This window comes from Sciurus vulgaris (assembly GCF_902686455.1).
Source record: "Sciurus vulgaris genome assembly, chromosome: 3".
Taxonomy (NCBI): Eukaryota; Metazoa; Chordata; class Mammalia; order Rodentia; family Sciuridae; genus Sciurus; species Sciurus vulgaris.
In genome coordinates this window covers 26,392,640-26,409,783 of record NC_136463.1, presented here as the reverse complement: position 1 = coordinate 26,409,783, position 17,144 = coordinate 26,392,640, and the positions used below count along the sequence as shown (strand labels likewise).

The 17,144-nt window shown below is 52.2% G+C and overlaps 1 protein-coding gene across 2 annotated transcripts; it reads left to right on the top strand.

Annotated features, from left to right (window-relative positions):
• The first annotated feature begins 9,573 nt into the window (after positions 1-9,573).
• PHOSPHO1 (phosphoethanolamine/phosphocholine phosphatase 1) lies at positions 9,574-17,039 on the top strand. Of its 2 annotated transcripts, none has more exons than XM_079134314.1 (4): positions 9,574-9,807; positions 11,069-11,160; positions 13,473-13,583; positions 15,399-17,039. In XM_079134314.1, exons 3-4 carry the CDS (start codon positions 13,539-13,541, stop codon positions 16,155-16,157), a joined length of 804 nt encoding a protein of 267 aa, XP_078990440.1. In that variant the 5' UTR covers positions 9,574-9,807; positions 11,069-11,160; positions 13,473-13,538; the 3' UTR covers positions 16,158-17,039. The 2 variants fall into 2 exon arrangements, with proteins under 2 accessions (XP_078990440.1, XP_078990439.1); XM_079134313.1 differs by having other exon boundaries at positions 9,576-9,807; positions 15,275-17,039.
• The last annotated feature ends 105 nt before the right edge of the window (positions 17,040-17,144 follow it).

Genomic DNA, 17,144 nt, shown 5'->3' with positions numbered 1-17,144 from the left:
TCATAATTTCTCTTATCTGCAGTTTCACCTGAATTCACCCGAGACCTGCTCCAACTGTGGGCCGGGAAAACATGGCGGCTGCGGTTGCTGCCACCTTCAGAGAGCACAAGACCCCCTCCCCCCAAGAATGGAGCCAGGGGGCCAAGGTGCAGGGCCCTGGCCTTCAGGAAGAGAACACAAGAGCAATGGGGGGGCTCAGCACCCCACCTTCCCACTCCTGGAAGCAGCATTATGAGTGGCCAAAAGTCATGTCTGGCAAGGATGATAAATCTAGTGGCAAAATATACAAGATGGAGCCAGGTGTGGTGGCGCACCCCTGTAATTCCAGAGACTCAGGAGGCTGGAATTCCCGGTAAAACACACACACACACGCACACACACACACACACACACACACAGATTCAGGCAAGTCACATGATTGTTCCCAACTCAGGACCTTTACTGTTCCCTCTGACTACATGCTCTTCCTCTCTGATCTTTTTAAAGATGGGGTCTCAATGGCTGAGGATGTGGCCCAGTGGTAGAGTGCTTGCCTACCATGCTTGAGGTTCAGGATTCAATTGCCAGTATCAAAGACAGAAGTGGGGGGGAGGGTCTTGCCGTATTGCTCAGGCTGGTCTTGAATTCCTGGGCCCAAGGGAATTTTTTTTTTTGGTACCAAGAGTTGAACCCAGGGTGCTTAACCACTGAGCCACATCTTTTACTTTTCATTTAGAGACAGGGTCTCACTAAGTTACTTAGGGCCTCGCTAAGTTGCTGAGCCTGGCTTTGAACTTGAGATCCTCCTGCCTCAGTCTCCTGAGCTGCTGGGATTACAGGCATGTGCCACTGTGTCCAACTTTCCCTCTGATTTCTGTGTGGCTCATCCGCCTCCTCTATGCTTGAATGCCCCTTGTCACTCAGACCTTCCCTGATCACCCTGCTTATATTGAACTTCCCTCGCTTTCCCTGAAGCACTCACTGCTGTCTGGCACGCTGGGTTTTTAACCTATTTACCATGTTTACTGTCTGCCTCCTTTCCATGGAACACAAGAGCACTGTCAATTTTGTTTACTGATGTCTCCCTGATTGAGTTCTCTATTATCGTGTAACAAATTACCCCCCCAATTTAGCCACTTACAGCAATAAGCATTTCTTGTTTCTGTGAGCAGCAGTCCTCACGGGGTTGCAGGCATCTTGGGGCCAGACCCGGGCTGGAAGTCTGCATCCAAGTTCACTCATGCAGTGGTTTGCAGCCCTAGTTTCTTCACTGGCGAGAAACTTGTTTCCTCCTTTTGGGGCCTCTTGGTGGGTTGCTCCCCACGTGGCTGCCTGCTTCTCCCAGAGAACGATCCAAACAAGAGGGAGAGGGAGAGAGCATCTAAAACAGACCTGCAGTCTTTGATAATCTAATATGGGAAATGACGTCCCTCGCCAGGTGTGGAGGTGCAGGCCTGTAATCCCAGCCACTCGGGAGGCTGAGACAGGAGGATCACAAGTTGGAGGCCAGTCTCAGCAACTTAGCAATACCCTCAGCAAATTAAGGAGACTCTGCCTCAAAAAAAATAAATAAATAAAATAAAAAGGACTGGGGATAAAGCACTCCTGAGTTCAGTACATGCCCCCCCCCAAAAAAAAAAAAAAAAAAGGAAAGGGATGTCTCTTGACTCTTGGTCCAAGAGTTTGTCGGAGGGGGTGATGGTTGCTCCAAGTGTAGACCCTAGGAGGTGGTCTGAATAGGGCCACCTTGGAGGCTACCACAATCCCCAACACATACGTGGCACATGGAAGATGCTCAAGAAATAGGTGTAGAGAAAAAATGAAGATGGGAACAATTTTAGCATAAAGTAGTCTAGATCTCAGTCCTCATGGGGATTGAACAGCCTTGCCTATTGACCCATCCCTGAAGGATTTTTTTTTTTTTTTTTTTTTTTGGTGTTGGGGTTTGAACCCAGGGCCTTGTGCTTGCGAGGCAAGACTTTACCAACTGAGCTATCTCCCCAGCCCACTCTGAAGGATCTTAATCCAGCTTTCCTCCACCCACTGCCCACGTGCCCTCTTAGAACTCACCTCACCTCTACCCAGCTGTGCAACCGTGGGCCAAGTTCTGAAACCCACAGACCTGTCACGGGGATGAAGACACTAAGTATCCGGGGGCCTGACACAGACAGACCTCCCTCCAGGGCCATCACGGTCAGTGCATGGGCTACTAATCCCAGAGGGAAAAAGCAAAGTCTCTCCCTGGGGTCAGGAGCAGTTGTACAGCTGGGGGCACCAGAGTGAGTGGCAGTGTGTGTCTCTATTTTTGATCTTCCCAGAGGAGCTGTCCCGGGGCAGTGGTGCTGGTCTGGACACCCAGAGCCAGAGACGCTCTCACGTTGGGGTTTTAATCACTCAACCAAGCAGGGCACACCAATGGGGCTGGGGTGTAGCTCAGTGGTTCAGCAGGTGCTCAGCATGTACAAGGCCCTGGGGTCAGTCCCTAGCATAAAAAGAAAAAAAGAGAGAGAGAGAGAGAGAGAGAAAATAAATATAATAAACTCAAGCCATTCCCAGGCGCTAGATTCAAAATGCCAGCACAAAACTCTGGCCTACCAGAACTTGCATCTCCTGAATGCATGAATAAAAAGAATCAAACGACTATCCCAAAGACCAGAGGCTTAGAGTCTTTTCTGGTTGGCACAGACCTCCCCTCTTAATAACTGCCCCTGGAAAACTGGCTGTCTTCAAAAGACCTGCATTCAAGCTTTGCTTGGTCACCTTACTAACTATGTGAACTTGGACTTGTCACCTGACCTCTCAGCCTTGTTTTCCTCATCAAGAAAATAATGTGAATGACAGATTGTTTTGTAGGTTGCAAAGCCTAGTGAAAACACAAGGAACTCTTATTTTGGATGAACTCTTATTTGGGTGGGTACATCTAGAGTCAGGCAAAAGGAATTGAATGTTAGCGCCCATCAACACAGACCTGCCTTGGGGAGGGGAAGATTCCTAGCGGAGCAGTTTGCTCAGGAGAACATGTGAAAACGCTTTCCAGGAGACCTGTTTTTGTTAGCATATCACAGTCAGGTGACTGGGTTACGATATGACGGAGGCGGAGACAGCTTGCTTTGGTCCCATTCCAAGCCCAAGACAACACCCTATGCAACTTGACTAGATAGAGAATCCTGAGGACATTTGGGCAACACATATTTATTTAGCAGCTACTATAGACCAAGACTTGTGCGAGGTACCAGGGGTACCACAGAAGCACAATCCCCATGGTCCCTGTATTCTTGGAGTTGGCAATCTTGTAGAAGGCAGATTTAATTAATCACCTGGGAGGAATACAGGGGGCTGTAGCGATATCTAATAAGAGATCCTGATCTTGGGGGTGGGCAGAACAAGGTTCCTTGTGGAAGTGACACAAGAGCTGAGCCCCAAACTTGGTGAGGAGCCATGGATAGGATGGGAAGTATTCTGGGCAGAGGCTGTATGAAGTGCAAAGGGCCTGTGGCAACACATTTGAAAACTGAAAGCTGGTTATACATTCCGCTTACATGTAGAAGTGCAAACTGTCCCAAGCACTTTAAAGGTAAAGAGCACAATCAGTGAGAGGTAACCATGGGACCAGATGGTATTTATCAGTGAAGACATCTTTTGTGTGAAGGAGCCCAGGTCATCTTAGCAGGAAGAAGCACCCAGGAAGCTGAGAGGACAGCATGTGCCAAGGCTGTGAGGCCAGAGAGAGTTGGTATGCTTGGATTCAAGGAACTGAAAGAAGACACTGGGAAAGGCCTGAGAGACCGGCAGGAGTTGGATCTCGTAGCTGCAGCCTTATGGGGAGTGAGCTGGTGTCTGTACTTGACCAGCTGTTGAGGGGGAGCAGGAGAGTGATCAGTTTCTATTTTGCAAAGCGAAGCTGACCTGACTGGCATCTGACATCACCTCTCATTGAAAACATCCTCTTAGAAGATTCTCTGAAGAACTTGTTCTCGAGGAAGCCAGCTTCCCCCTCCTCCACTCCCTAGACTCTCCCTGGAGGTCAGTCCAGGGAAGGCAAACCCTTGAACATGAACCTCCACTCGCCAGACTCCAGGAGGGCCTGGAAAATCTGTGAGTGGAGAAGGTGTGAACCTGAAGGGTCATCTCTCAGCCACACTGTGAAAAAAAAATTTTTTTTTTCCCCTGTACTAGGGATTGAACCCAGGGGTGCTTTACCACTGAGCCACACCCCAGACCTTTTTATTTTTTATTTTTATTTAAACTTAAACCAACATATTTATTTATTTTTAAACATTCTTGTAGTTGTAAAGATGAGCACAATATCTTTATTTCATTTGTTTATTTTTATGTGGTGCTGAGGATCGAATCCAGTGCCTCGCACACGATAGCCAACGCTCTACCACTGAGCTACAGCTACAGCCCTATTTTTTAATTTGAGACAGGGTCTCACTAAGTTGCTTAGGGCCTTGCTAAGTTGCTGGAGCTGGCTTTGAACTTGGGACCCAACTGCCTCAGGCTCCAGAGTTGCTGGGATTACAGGCGTGCACCACCGTGCCTGGCCCTTTTTATTTTTCTTCTTGAAACGGGGTCTCACTAAGATGCTGAGACCAATTTCCAGTTTGCAATCCTTATGACTCGGTCTCCTAAATTGCTGAGATTACAGATGTGTGCCACCATACCCAGATGAGGATCCTCTGATATACCAGGCCTTCCACATCCCTCCCCTTTCCTAATTTTATAACCTACTTGCAGGGTGGATAGGGTAGCAATAGACCTGATTTACAGCCAAGAAAACTGAGGCTGCAACATGGAGAAGAGTCGGTACACAAGTTGGGAGGAGCATGCCTGGTCCCTTAGACCTGAAAATTCCACACTATCCCTCCCCAGGTGCTGTGGTTTTGCCCATCGGTGCTGCTTACTGAGAAAGGGCAAGCTGTCTGTTGTAGGGAGAAGGGGCTGGGAGTGGGGAAGGCAGGGAGGAAGGATGCATTGAGGGTGAGCATAAGGTAATCCTGGGTGTCTCTGGGCTACATGAAGAAGTGGAGAGGACAGGGGAAGGGACAACCAGCAGCATCAAAGAACAAGAATTGGGGTGAGACGGGGAGAATAAGCAGATGGGCCCTCTCTGGGGGACATCCCCTGGGTAATGGTCTCCCTCTTTATCCCGGAGGCACCTTGGGTCCCAGCTGCCTGAGCTGCTGGAGGACAAAGCAGAATTCCTGGGTTGACACAGGGTCAGCAACTCTTCCCTAACATTCTTTTGGGAAGGAAGGTTTTCTTGTCCAGGTTCCCTCTAGACTGCAAGTTCCCCTCGGTCAGGATCTATGTCAGGTTCAATATCTTATCTCCCAGTGCCTGAAGCAATTAACTTTTGTTGCACCAACAGAACACAATCAGATGCATACAGGCGTGGTAGAGATTTCTGCAAGTGTAGAGGGTGTAGCATACACAGTGACTGATGGGATCCAGCTCTGAAGTTCTGAGCCCAGATCTATGTTATCATCAGGTTCTTCTAAGGACCAGATAGTGGATCCACAGAAGGGCAAAACTCAGACAAGTCTAGCAAGTCAGTCAGAATCATACAGTTTGTGAGCTGGGACCAGAAACTGGAAGGTCAATTCACAGCCCAGGACTGGAAAATGAAAATAAGAGCCTTCTCCCATGGGGACAGTGGGTAGGGGGCAGACTTGAGGAGATGCCCCAAGTGCCACAAGGGAAGCAGACAGGCTTCAGCCTGCTTGGGTGAATCCAGGGACTCAGGCCAGAGTATTTCAAAAATGGTTCTCACCTTGCCTTTCCAGGGCTGTTGTCCCAGGTGGCCAAGCTGTCCGCCGCCTGGGCAGAGAAGGGAGCAGGGTACTTCTCTCCCCAGCACCTCCTATGCTCCCTCAGAGCCTCTGGCCTCTCCCTGCTCCTGTCTATACCCTACTCCTTGCAGCACCGCATGCTCTGGTTTGGAAACGAGAGTTCTTGAGAGTGGCTGTTTGGCCTCTGGATAGTTGAGGAGCCCCCAGGCCTCCCTCTTTGGTCTCCATTAAATAACAGACCATCCTCAAAATTGGTGAGGTCCACCCAAGTAGGGAAATGAGGTCCAAAGGACCTTCAGTTGCCTGAAGTCATGCAAGTTCAAACCCAGTATCCTGATTCCAAGTCAGACTGTTCTAGAAGCCAGAGCACGAGGGACAGCCAACCTTCTAGGTTAATAGATAGCAATTGATAGGCCAAAGACTGCGATGAGTAAAGAAAATACCTAAGAACACAAGTCTCCCTCCAATTCCCTTCCCCAAGGCTGGTACTTTTCTTTGTCCTGCAGGGGAACACTTTCTTTTGGGGGGGGGGAGGTCATGCATTTTGGGTGGGAATACAGCTTTGCAGCTGACTGCTTGGGTTCAAGTCTTACTTCTGCCACTTCCTAGCTCTGTGACTTTGGGCAGATTCATACCACCCTGTGTCTCATTTTTCTCATCTGTAAAATGCAGAAACTAATAGGGTGTAGAGGGATATAAGAATGAAGAGTTGAGCCTTTTTCTTTTTATTCCCCACCCTTGCCATCCCCACCTTATTGGGGATTGAACCCAGGTGTGCTTTGCCACTGAGCTACATCCCCAGCCCTCTTTATTTTTTATTTCGAGATTTAAAAAACAGGCTGGGGAGATAGCTCAGTTGGTAAAGTGCTTGCCTTGCAAGCATAGGGCCCTGGGTTTGATCCCCAACACTGCAAAAAAAAAAAAAAAAAAAAAAGATAAAATTTATTTGAGGGTCTCACTAAGTTGGTTAGGGCCTTGCTAAGTTGCTGAGGCTGGCCTGAACTTGGGATCCTCCTGCCTCTGACTCTTGAGTTGCTGGGATTACAGGTGTGCACCACTGACCTGTCAGGAGCTGAGCCTTTTGGAATGCTGCTTGGTTCACAGTGTGTATTGATATTGGCCATTGTTATCGAGGAAGGCCACAGGGAGACCCCAAAAGGGATTTCTTCAGCCCTGGTCCCCATTCCCAGCACAATGCTCTACAACAGACCTCACACAACTGCCTGGCCTTGAACTTGTGATTCTCCAGCTTCAGCCTCCCGTGTTGCTGGGATTACAGGTGTGCACCATCATGCCTGGCTCAAGGTGCTTTCTTAATGTCTCTGCGCATCTGCATTTTCATTAATAATAAATATTATCTGCCCTGTTGTGGGGAGTGGAGTGGTTGTGGGGAGTATGCGTCCAGCACCCCATTGGTTCCCAGACATGTTTCTTTGCCTGCAGGTGGAGTGTGTGGACTGAATTGTCCTGTCCCTCCCTCTCACCCTTGCTTCTCCCACTGAATGCCACCTGGAGAGCGGGAGCCATATTCTTGGGTTTCTGGCCTCCTTTGACTCTAACCCTGAAACACTGGGCAAGTGACTCACCCTTTGGAAAGAGCAGGTGGAGAGCTCATCCCTGGTTGCCTGAGTCAGGGTTCACCAGAGACTTGAGCAAGCCCTGTCACCTCAGATGACTCCTGTTCTCACAAGCTCTCTGCTGTGTCAACTGACTGAAGTCCTAAGGTGAAATACACAAGGAGAGCAAGATCCACTGCATGTGTGCTGGGCAGAGGCCTCTACCCATTGGGAGGTGGGTTTCCCTTTCCATTTCTGTCTCCATCTTTAGGCACATGACTGATCAACTAGCTTACTTGCTGATTGACAGTAAGAAGGGAAAGTAAAGAAAGTTGAGAGACAGCTGTGTCCTAAAATTTTTAGCACAGGGAGGAACAGAAGTTTCTACACTTATTTCATACAGACACTTTGCAGGTGGCACCTGTGATCTTTAGCATCCCCACCTCTGGGCTAGAAGGCAGAACTGGGCAGCAAATTTGGTCACCGGTGCCAATAGGAAGTCATCTGCCTACCCCTCCCCCAATCCTATCAGTGAATTTGGGAACAAGATTGAAATTGCATTGGAGTGTCAGGATTGGACTCAAGTGCCTCCTCAATAATTGTGTGACCCTGGGTAAATAACTTCATCTTTTGAGTCTCAATTTCCTTGTTGCAAGATGTGCATAATACCAGAGCAGCCTGTTTATTATGAAGATTAAATGAGGAAACATAAATAGAGCTTCGGAGCTGGAACACAGTAGGGGGCTTGTTTCATTCAACAGCAAACATCTAAGACTTAGGTGTGCCAGGGTCTCTATACTTGGAGCTGGGGATCATATTAATAGACAAGATAAACATGGTCTCCACCTGCTACTTACAGGAGAGGAGGGGTGACAGACACTGAATGAGAGGAACTGTGTGGAGTAATGCTTAAGGCAACCAGGTTGGAATCCCAGCCCTACCATTCACTAAACGCGTGTAGTGAGCAAGCGCAACACTTTCGACTTTGATTCACCAGCAGTGGCGCGGGTTACCTGAGTTGACACGCAAACTATTCCCAGTACCTAGTAGTACACACGGGACCAGGGGGGGCTGCAGGAATATAACAGGCGGAGGGCAGAGATGCTGCCAAGGCTGAGCCACGTTGCCCAGCGGGGAAGGCAGGAGGAAAGCTGCTGCCCCTGAAGGAGGGAGGCCCCTAGGAGAAGAGGGGCAGTGCTGGGGGCGCTGGGGAGCACGAGGACGGTCTGTCTTATGAACCCCCCAGGCCTGAGTACCGAGATGAGGGCAATTCCTTGCTGACTCTCATTCCCCCAGGACTTCCAGATTCACCAGCTTCTACGTCTGGTTCTTCTAAGAGTGAAGCAGGGGAAGATTTAGGTAGGACTGAAGTTAGAATCAAGCCCGAGGACGCCTACATGCTCACCCACACACTCCCTTTGGGACCCAATGGAGTCAAGCATCCCAGGGTTTTAACTCTTGGGCAAATAATTTCTCCTGGGTGTTATGAATATTCAATCATGAACGCGGCGATCTATCCTGGTTCATATCATGTTCTGGGGAAATACAAGCTTCACCTCTCTCCTCTCTAATCCCGATCTCTCCATCCCTTCATCAAGGGCGGGGCGGGCGGGGCGGGCGGGGGCAAAACCCGGGGAGGAGGGGTGTGGCTGGGAGCGGACTCCTAGGAAGCGAAGGAGAAAGTGATTTTCAAAAATGTACAATACCTTTTGCAAAGGATCAAACTGTTCGGTCCCCTGAATCAGTGTTTACGGGCAGGGGAGGGAGACAGCCCTACCCCCAGGAACCCATAACCTGGGGAGAGGGTACCGAGGGGTGGAGCCGGGCATCGCGACTCCGCCTAAGGGCAGAGAACACCAAGCTAGGTGCACGTGGAAGGGGAAATACTTCCCCAGGCAGGGTCAACCTGCGCCTCCGCCCTGGTTTAGGGACGACTTGCGAAACAGGATGAAGGTGGAGGTGAATTTCTGAAAAATCTCAGGAAGCAGAGCCCTGGGGGCGGAGGCTGAGAAAGTCCACCGCCCTGCACTGCTAGGCGTGTGGGCCAGCCACTCTAATGAGGGTGCTCCCCACCCAAGAGCCTCAGATGGGACGCGCCCATCTCCACCTTCCCACTCTTGCCCCTGCGCCCAATCCCACCTTCGCTCACGCTCGCAGAGCCTCCCGGACAGCCGGGAGGCGTGGTCCGTGGGCGGCCCGCCCCTTTGATGTGCGCCGGCTCCACTGTGATTGGACAGTCTCTTGTGACGTGCGGGGACTGCGGTGGGCCCCGGTGCTGCGGCAGCCGCAGCGCCGGCCGCGGCTCGGGCTCCCGCTCCCGGGCATTTAAAGGGGACGCGGCGGCGGCCCGGGGGGATGGGGGGCAGGTGGAGGGGACGGCTTAGACGCACATCATCCACGGTCCCTCGGGACTGGAGGGACTCGTGAGCCGAAGCCCAGAAATCCGGGGGTGGATAAGACGCCGCGTCCCCCAAATTCCCGTAAGCACCCCTTACTCCATCCTGCGCCCAAATACCTTAGCTAGACCCCCTTCCCTCTCTTTACTCTCCAAACTCTGCCGGGACAGATCTCTGCCGCCACCGCTCCCACGTGAGTCCTGGGTTCCGCGAGGTGGGGAGGGCTGGGGTCCCAGTGTAGGGTGGGGGCTGTGTGGAGTTTCAGGGCGATTCCTCACGCGCGTGGCGGTGGGGGAGTCCCTGGAGCAGAGGAAAGAGTCCTCTTCTACCCCAAGAACGTGGTGGTGCCCTGGTGTCCCTTCGTTCCGGCTCTGGCAAAGCCACGGAATAGGTGCCTTCTTGCTCCCTGCCCACCCGTAAGTCCTCCTCTCTCCCCAAGCCTCGCACCCCCCGCCCGCATTAAAGTGAAGGGCCCGCCAGCTGGGGGTGTGCCAGAGTGCCTGCTTTCCAGTCACCTCTAAAAATATCTCCCCCCATCCCACCGCAGCTGCCACCTCCCTACCCCTTCCCAGTGAGGATCTTCTCTCAGGGTGTCCACCCAGGCAGGGAGAGAGCCCAGAGGTGACTCCTGGTCCCAGATTCCTCACTGGCACCAATGCATACATCATTGCCCTGAAACTAGTTAGGACAGCGCTCTGAGCCTAAGGGAGCCTCCAGGGCAATAGGGGAAGCTCCGGGTGCAGTTTCCCCAAGAGGCTCAGAGACCCCTGAGTTCTAATCCTGATTCTGATGCTGTGTGATCCCCCCACCCCCCACACGCCATGTGCGATGTTAGCTTGACCTCCCTCAGCCAGTTTTTCCTAGTGGCTCTTTGGGGTTGGTGAACAAGAAAGGTGAAGTTGGGGGGTACTGTGTCGGGGAGGGAGGGAATTCCACCTTTAAAATGTTGAATCTGATTTCTAGTGATTGATAGGAGACTTGTCTGGGGGCAAAGAGGGCCTTTAACCGTGGTGTTTCAGGAGTCCTCAACCCCATTCTCATCCTGCATTTGACCTTTGGAAAACTGCCCCAGAACTTTTCCTGGGGGCTTCATCTACCCAGTAGGAGGGGGAAATTCAAGCTTAGGGCCCAATTTCAAAGAGGGTCCTATTTCCCTCCCCCATTCCCAGGAACTCTTCCACTCCCCGCAGATTTAATCTGAGTGTTTGAGTCAAAGACAGGAGAAAGCAGGCAGGAACCTATGATCCCAGATGAATCAAGGAGGCAGGCACTTATATTACATGGGACTAGAAATGGACTCCCTGCCACCACCCCCAGAAAATCTTCTTTCCTCTCCCTGCTCTAGCCTGAGGGAGAAACTCAGAGATCCTGACCTCTTTTGGAGACCCTTTTGGTGACCACAAAAGGATTTGATCACTCAGGACAAAGCTGCCAGAGGTGAGTGACCTTTTGGAATTTACAGGAGCCAGATTCCCCAACTGGGGATGGGTCCCTCAGATTGCTGTGGGCTGGGGTGGGGGTGTCACAGTGTGGCCTTCTCAGTCTCCAGGGCAGATGTCTGGCTTTTGGCTTTGAAGATGAAAAGAATCAAGGGCAATCTCCCAAACAAGTGTTTAACTGATTTCCTTAAATACTATTAGATGAAAAAATGAAACTACATCTTTTACTATGAGAAATGAAAAGTTTGAGCATAATTAAAGATCAGAAGAATATTCAAAGCCAGGCTTGGTTGGTGTACAATTTGTAATCCCAGCAACTTAAAAGGCTGATGGGAGGATCACAAGTTCAAGACCAGCCTGGGCAACTTAACCAGACCCTGTCTCAAAATAAAAAGGGCTGAGATGTAGCTCAGTGGTAGAGCACTATTGAGTTCAATCCCTGGCCTAAAAAAGGAATAAGAAGAATATTCAAAAAAAGAAAGGAAACAGGGACAAAGTGATGAGACCCTTTTCTGTGGGATAAAAGTTGGTCTCCGTGTGGCTCTGGCCACCCCTTGGTATCTTCATATCTTCCCCTTGCTTCTTTGCGTGCCTGACACATGCCTGTCTGTGTTTGCTTTTGCAAAGGGAGTGGCATCCTCTGACCTTTCTCCTTGACTCACCTAGACCCAGCAGACATGTGATATCAGCCAGGATTCTGAATGGGGACACCCTCCCACCCACATGCCATTCCCTTGCCCCCCCCCCCCTGCCTCCCTCCCCTTCTCTCACTTTCTCCTTAACCTGCGTCTCCCCTCCCAACCCCATCACTCTTTGCCAACTGCCCCATTCAGCCTTTGGCCCTCTCCCTATTCCCAATGAAAAGTTGTTTGGGGGCGGGGGGACTAAGACCCACATCTCATCCTCACTGAAATGGTTTGATGCATGAGTGTTTGAACTGGGAAGGCAGGGCGCACTAGGAGATGGAAGGTCATAGAGCCTGTGTTCTGCTCCTGGGATGACCCAGTCTCTGTAGGGGCCAGTCTTTTCCCCCTGTTCCCCTGGGATGGTCAGGGGAGAGTCACCTTGACAAAGTCAGAGGAGTTTACAGTGTCACCCGTTGTCACCACCAGAGGGCAGCAAGCAGCCAGACCTTTGCTCCTGGTCTAGTCTCCTGGCTTTCAATATCTTTCCAATTATCCCAGATGCTTTTGGTCTCACTCAACCCTTGGATGGAGGGGGTTAGGGGAGTAGGGAGGAGCTGGCAGCTGTAGGTGGTGTCCTTTGTAGCTGCATTAATGCAGACCTCAAAAGGCCAAACCTGGTCCCCAAAGGCATACAGCAAAATCCAGTAGAGATTTCAACTTGACTCCTGTTCTATCTGCTGGACTCCAGACCTCTGAGAGCACTGGAGAGGCTTGTTCACTTGCAAAACCCAGGGGTCTCAGCCCCCCATCTTTGGTACAGTAAATCCTGGTCACTGGCCCCTTCCACATCATTATTATTTTGGCATGGGGATTGAACCCAGGGATACTTTACCCTGAGCTATATTCCCATCCCTTTTATTTTTATATTCTACGTGTGTGTGTGTGTGTGTGTGTGTGTGTGTGTGTGTGCGTGTGTTACTGGGATTGAACCCAGGGTTTGGCATATACTGGGCAAGTACTCTGCCACTGAACTAAATCCCCAGTCCTTGTTTATTTTGAGACAGGGTCTCACTAAATTTCCCAGGCTGGCCTTGAACTTGTGATCCTCTTGCTTCAGCCTCCCAAATTGCTGGGATTATAGGCATGTGCCATGATCCCTGGAGGCCCCTTCCCTTTTGAGGGCACAGGGAAGGCAAAGCTGTGGCCAGGTGTTCGTGACCCAGGCTATTCCCCACTTAAACAGCATGGCCTTGGGCAAGCGAGTCAACCTCTCTGAGCCTTGTCTGCTGATCTCATGAGGCTGAATACTGAGAGAAGGAGTAAAAGTGGTTTGTAAACTATGATGTACCCTACATGTGCAGGGGGCAGTGATCATACTGGAGAAAAAAATCCCTGGACTCTGCCTCTAAAATCTGGTTTTAAGATGCCTCTGCCACTCATAGTGGCAAGTCAGTTGTATTGGTCTCTAATACAATGCCATCTGTGACCTCTGTGGCATGCTAGGGGACTGTAAGAGGATGCTAGCAAGGTGCATCTAAATGCTGTGCCCATTTAAGGGCTTGTTTTTGCTGAGTTCCTGGGAGTGGCTACTGGGGCTCAGCAAAAGTGACAGAGCCAAGTGGGCAGAAGTGGTGGAAGCAAAGCCAGCTGACAGGGCCCAGTAAATGGACTTTTTGGTTGTCAGGAGCTCTGGACAACGGCTGGAAGCCAACAGAGTCCCTAGAGGTGGTGCTCAGGTGATGCACTGACAATGACTGGGTGTCTTCCAGTTGCTGGCCTCCGATGCCTGACTAGGGTAAGTGGATCCCTCCAGGATGGGGCTTCAGCCCGCACTTTTCCACTGCGGAGTGGGAGGGGTCTTGTCTAGCCCCTTTCAGGCTTGCTCTCACCTCCATCTGGGCTCCAGTAATCCCTGGAAGCTTCTATCCTGGGTGTGGGTTACCTTACATCCTTAGCTCCAGGGATTCTGGGCCACTGAGGCTCCCAGATGGATGTTGGTGAGAGCAGAGGATGACTCTAGGGATGAGGTCAAAGGGACAGTTCTGTTAGGGAGGCAATAGCCAGGGTCAAATCCCTGCTCCAAAATGAGGAGCTCAGCCTTTTGTTCTGCAAGGTCTGCCAGGCCATCAGCATCCCGGGCAGATTAGAGAGAGGGGAAGGAAGAAACCAGGCTCCATCTCGATGAATTGGGGTGGGAGATGGGGGTGCGGGGAGGTAATGTGGTGGGTATTCTGCAGCTGTACAGGATCCATTCATGCTGCCCCTCTCACGCATAGCTGCTGGCAAGCAAGGGTGGCAGTTACATGCCACTGAGGGCTCTGGCTGTCTTCATTTGCTTGCCTTTTTTGTGCCCTGACACTTTCCTATTGCTCCCCATCCTCTCCCATGCTGTACACACACACACCACTACCACCACTATCACCACCACCACCACTATCCATCCATCCTTAACATGATTTCAGCAAGGTCTCACTTCCTGGACCCCCCTCCCCTCTCTGTCTTCCTGTTTAGCAGTCTGTCTCCATGTTCTCCTAGCATGACTTCCTCCTAGTCCTCCCCTCATGTCCCTACTACCTGCCCCTCCCCATCTACCTTTTCAGCCACTGCTGCTCTCTTTCTTCTCCCTTACCTGTCTCCCAGGTATGCCGTGGCCTGGCGCGGGAGGCTCCTACCTCCCCAAGCCCCACTGCTTCTCCTGCTGCCCGCTTGCTTCGGACTCTGGCAGAAACCCCACCTGCTGACACGTTCCTCCCAGGGATTTGGCAAGTGATTAGTGATCAGCTGTCAGCACAGGGCCCTAAAATCCCTGGAGAAGCTGTATCCCAACCCTGGATCCCTACCCAGAGCCATCTGTCTCGAAGCAGCTCCCAGAGAACCTCCCTGGGTCTTGTGTGGTCAGTCCACCTACTTGGTAATTCCTAGGGCCCAATCCAGTTGTCTGGCCAATGCAGAGGCCCAGGCACCTAACCCTGAGGCCTGACGCTCAATATCTGCATGCCTTGGAGGATGCCCAAAGAACCTTCCCTGGAGCCCAGCTCCTTATCGTCCATCACAGTCCTGCAGGCCACTGATCCTACAAGGACCAAAAGGATAATATGGAGCTTGCCCCTGCTGGGCAAATGGGTAGTCCCCCTCTCCCCTAACTCTGCTTGTGTTGTGGAAGGCGGATCTATTCCCTCCACCCTCTTTTTGTCCATACCAACCACAGGGGCCACGAGAAGTCTCTAAATCATTTGTGTCCAGGAACCTCCCAAAGGAGTGACCCCTAGGAAGCTACTCTTCTAAGTTGACCTTATAGTGCCCCAGTGACCCCAGATGAGATTAGCAGAAACAGGAGCCAAGGAAACCCTTCAGCACTAGAATGGTCCCCTGGGCATAAATCCTAGTGTGGCTAAGGTGCAAGAGGGTGGGCAGGGAAGGGTGGGGCGGGGCGGGACGCAGCTTTGGGTACTCTTCAGAGGTTAACCAGCCTTGGGTCCTCCTCAGGTCTTGGATGTGCCAGCGCCTCTGGCCGTGGCCTTCTAACCAGCCTCTCCCTGGCCGGCTCCCGCCGCGCCCCCTTTCGCTTGTCCCTTCCTCCTCCTCCTGCACCCCTTCCTCCTGCTCCCAGGACAGCGGGATGGCTGCGCAGGGCACACCGCGCTTCCTCCTGACCTTCGACTTCGATGAGACTATCGTGGACGAAAACAGCGACGACTCGATCGTGCGCGCTGCGCCAGGCCAGCGGCTGCCCGAGAGCCTGAGAGCCACCTACCGCGAGGGCTTCTACAACGAGTACATGCAGCGCGTCTTCAAGTACCTGGGTGAGCAGGGCGTGCGGCCGCGGGACCTGCGCGCTATCTACGAGGCCATCCCCCTGTCTCCGGGTATGGGAGATTTGCTACAGTTTGTGGCCAAGCAGGGCTCCTGCTTCGAGGTTATTCTCATTTCGGATGCCAACACTTTCGGTGTGGAGAGCGCCCTGCGTGCCGCCGGCCACCACGGCCTGTTCCGTCGCATCCTCAGCAACCCCTCCGGGCCTGACGCTCGGGGACTGCTGGTGCTGCGGCCCTTCCACACACACAGCTGCACGCGTTGCCCAGCCAACATGTGCAAGCACAAGGTGCTCAGCGACTACCTGCGCGAGCGGGCCCACGATGGTGTGCACTTCGAGCGCCTCTTCTACGTGGGCGATGGTGCGAACGATTTCTGCCCCATGGGGCTGCTGGCGGGCGGTGACGTGGCCTTCCCGCGCCGTGGCTACCCCATGCACCGCCTCATTCAGGAGGCACAAAAAGCCGAGCCCAGCTCCTTCCGCGCCAGCGTGGTGCCCTGGGAAACTGCCACCGATGTGCGCCTCCATCTGCAACAGGTGCTGAAGACATGCTGAGCACTGCCGCCTGGAGGGGGCGCCCCGGCGAGAGGGCTGAGGAAGGGCAGGGAGGGGGAATTGGGAAAGACAAACCTAGTTTTACTATTCCCTCTTCCCTTTTCGCTTTGCTGTGTCCCTCCGGTAATTTCTGGAATTTCGTTCTGGGAGAGGTTCGGAACGGTCCCTATCTATGCAGTTGACCCAGATCTGCTGCCGTCCCCAGTTCCACGGCAAACAGTTCAATTCTGGAGTCTGTCCGTAGCGGAGTGGTGTGCATACCCTGAAGGACAGCAGCGTTTCCAAAACTCTGTGCTCCGAACTGGGAGGAAGGGGCTCCTTGGCAGATGAGAAAACGAACATCTCCCACTGCTTTAACTGTTGCCTTGGCTGCGTAACCTCCCCTCCCCTAGTCTTCTCTCAAAGGGACCCAGGACCCCAAGCTCCTCATGGCCGCACCGGACTTTCCGTGGAGACAGATGATCCTCTCTGCTGACAGCTCCAGGCCGCCTCGATCTTGCTTCAGCCACGGAAATCCCACACTATTTCTGTACTCGCAACACCTTGCCGACCCCCTCCAAGCCCACCAGCACCTCTAAATGGAAAAAAAAAAAAAAAAAAAAAAAGCCAGAGGGAACAGTCGCCTCCTGGTGGTGGAACGAGGTAGCACACCATCCACCTCGGTTAAGACCAGCCAGGGACTTCACAGCGTGCGAAGGTATCTCCTCGCACCCAGTCTCGTCTATGCAGCAAGAGCCCAGGGACTTCACCAAAATCATCCTCCACGTCCCCCTCCTTCCATATGGGACAGAAAGCCATGATGTTTTAAAGCAGAGCCAGGGAAAACCAAGCCCCTTCTCCCTCTGGTGTTTGAGAACTATAAAGGAGGTGAAGGGGGACAAAGTGACTTGAGATCTCTACTGCGCCGCAGTCTGAGGGTTGAGAATGAGGTGTTGTTTGCTTTCAGCCTCTCTTAAGTGAGGGAGGTTGTCCTTACTGCTCAGATTG

Coding starts and splice junctions, on each gene's coding strand:
- PHOSPHO1 (XM_079134313.1), top strand. CDS start 15,282: ATGTGCCAGCGCCTCTGGCCGTGGCCTTCTAACCAGCCTCTCCCTGGC.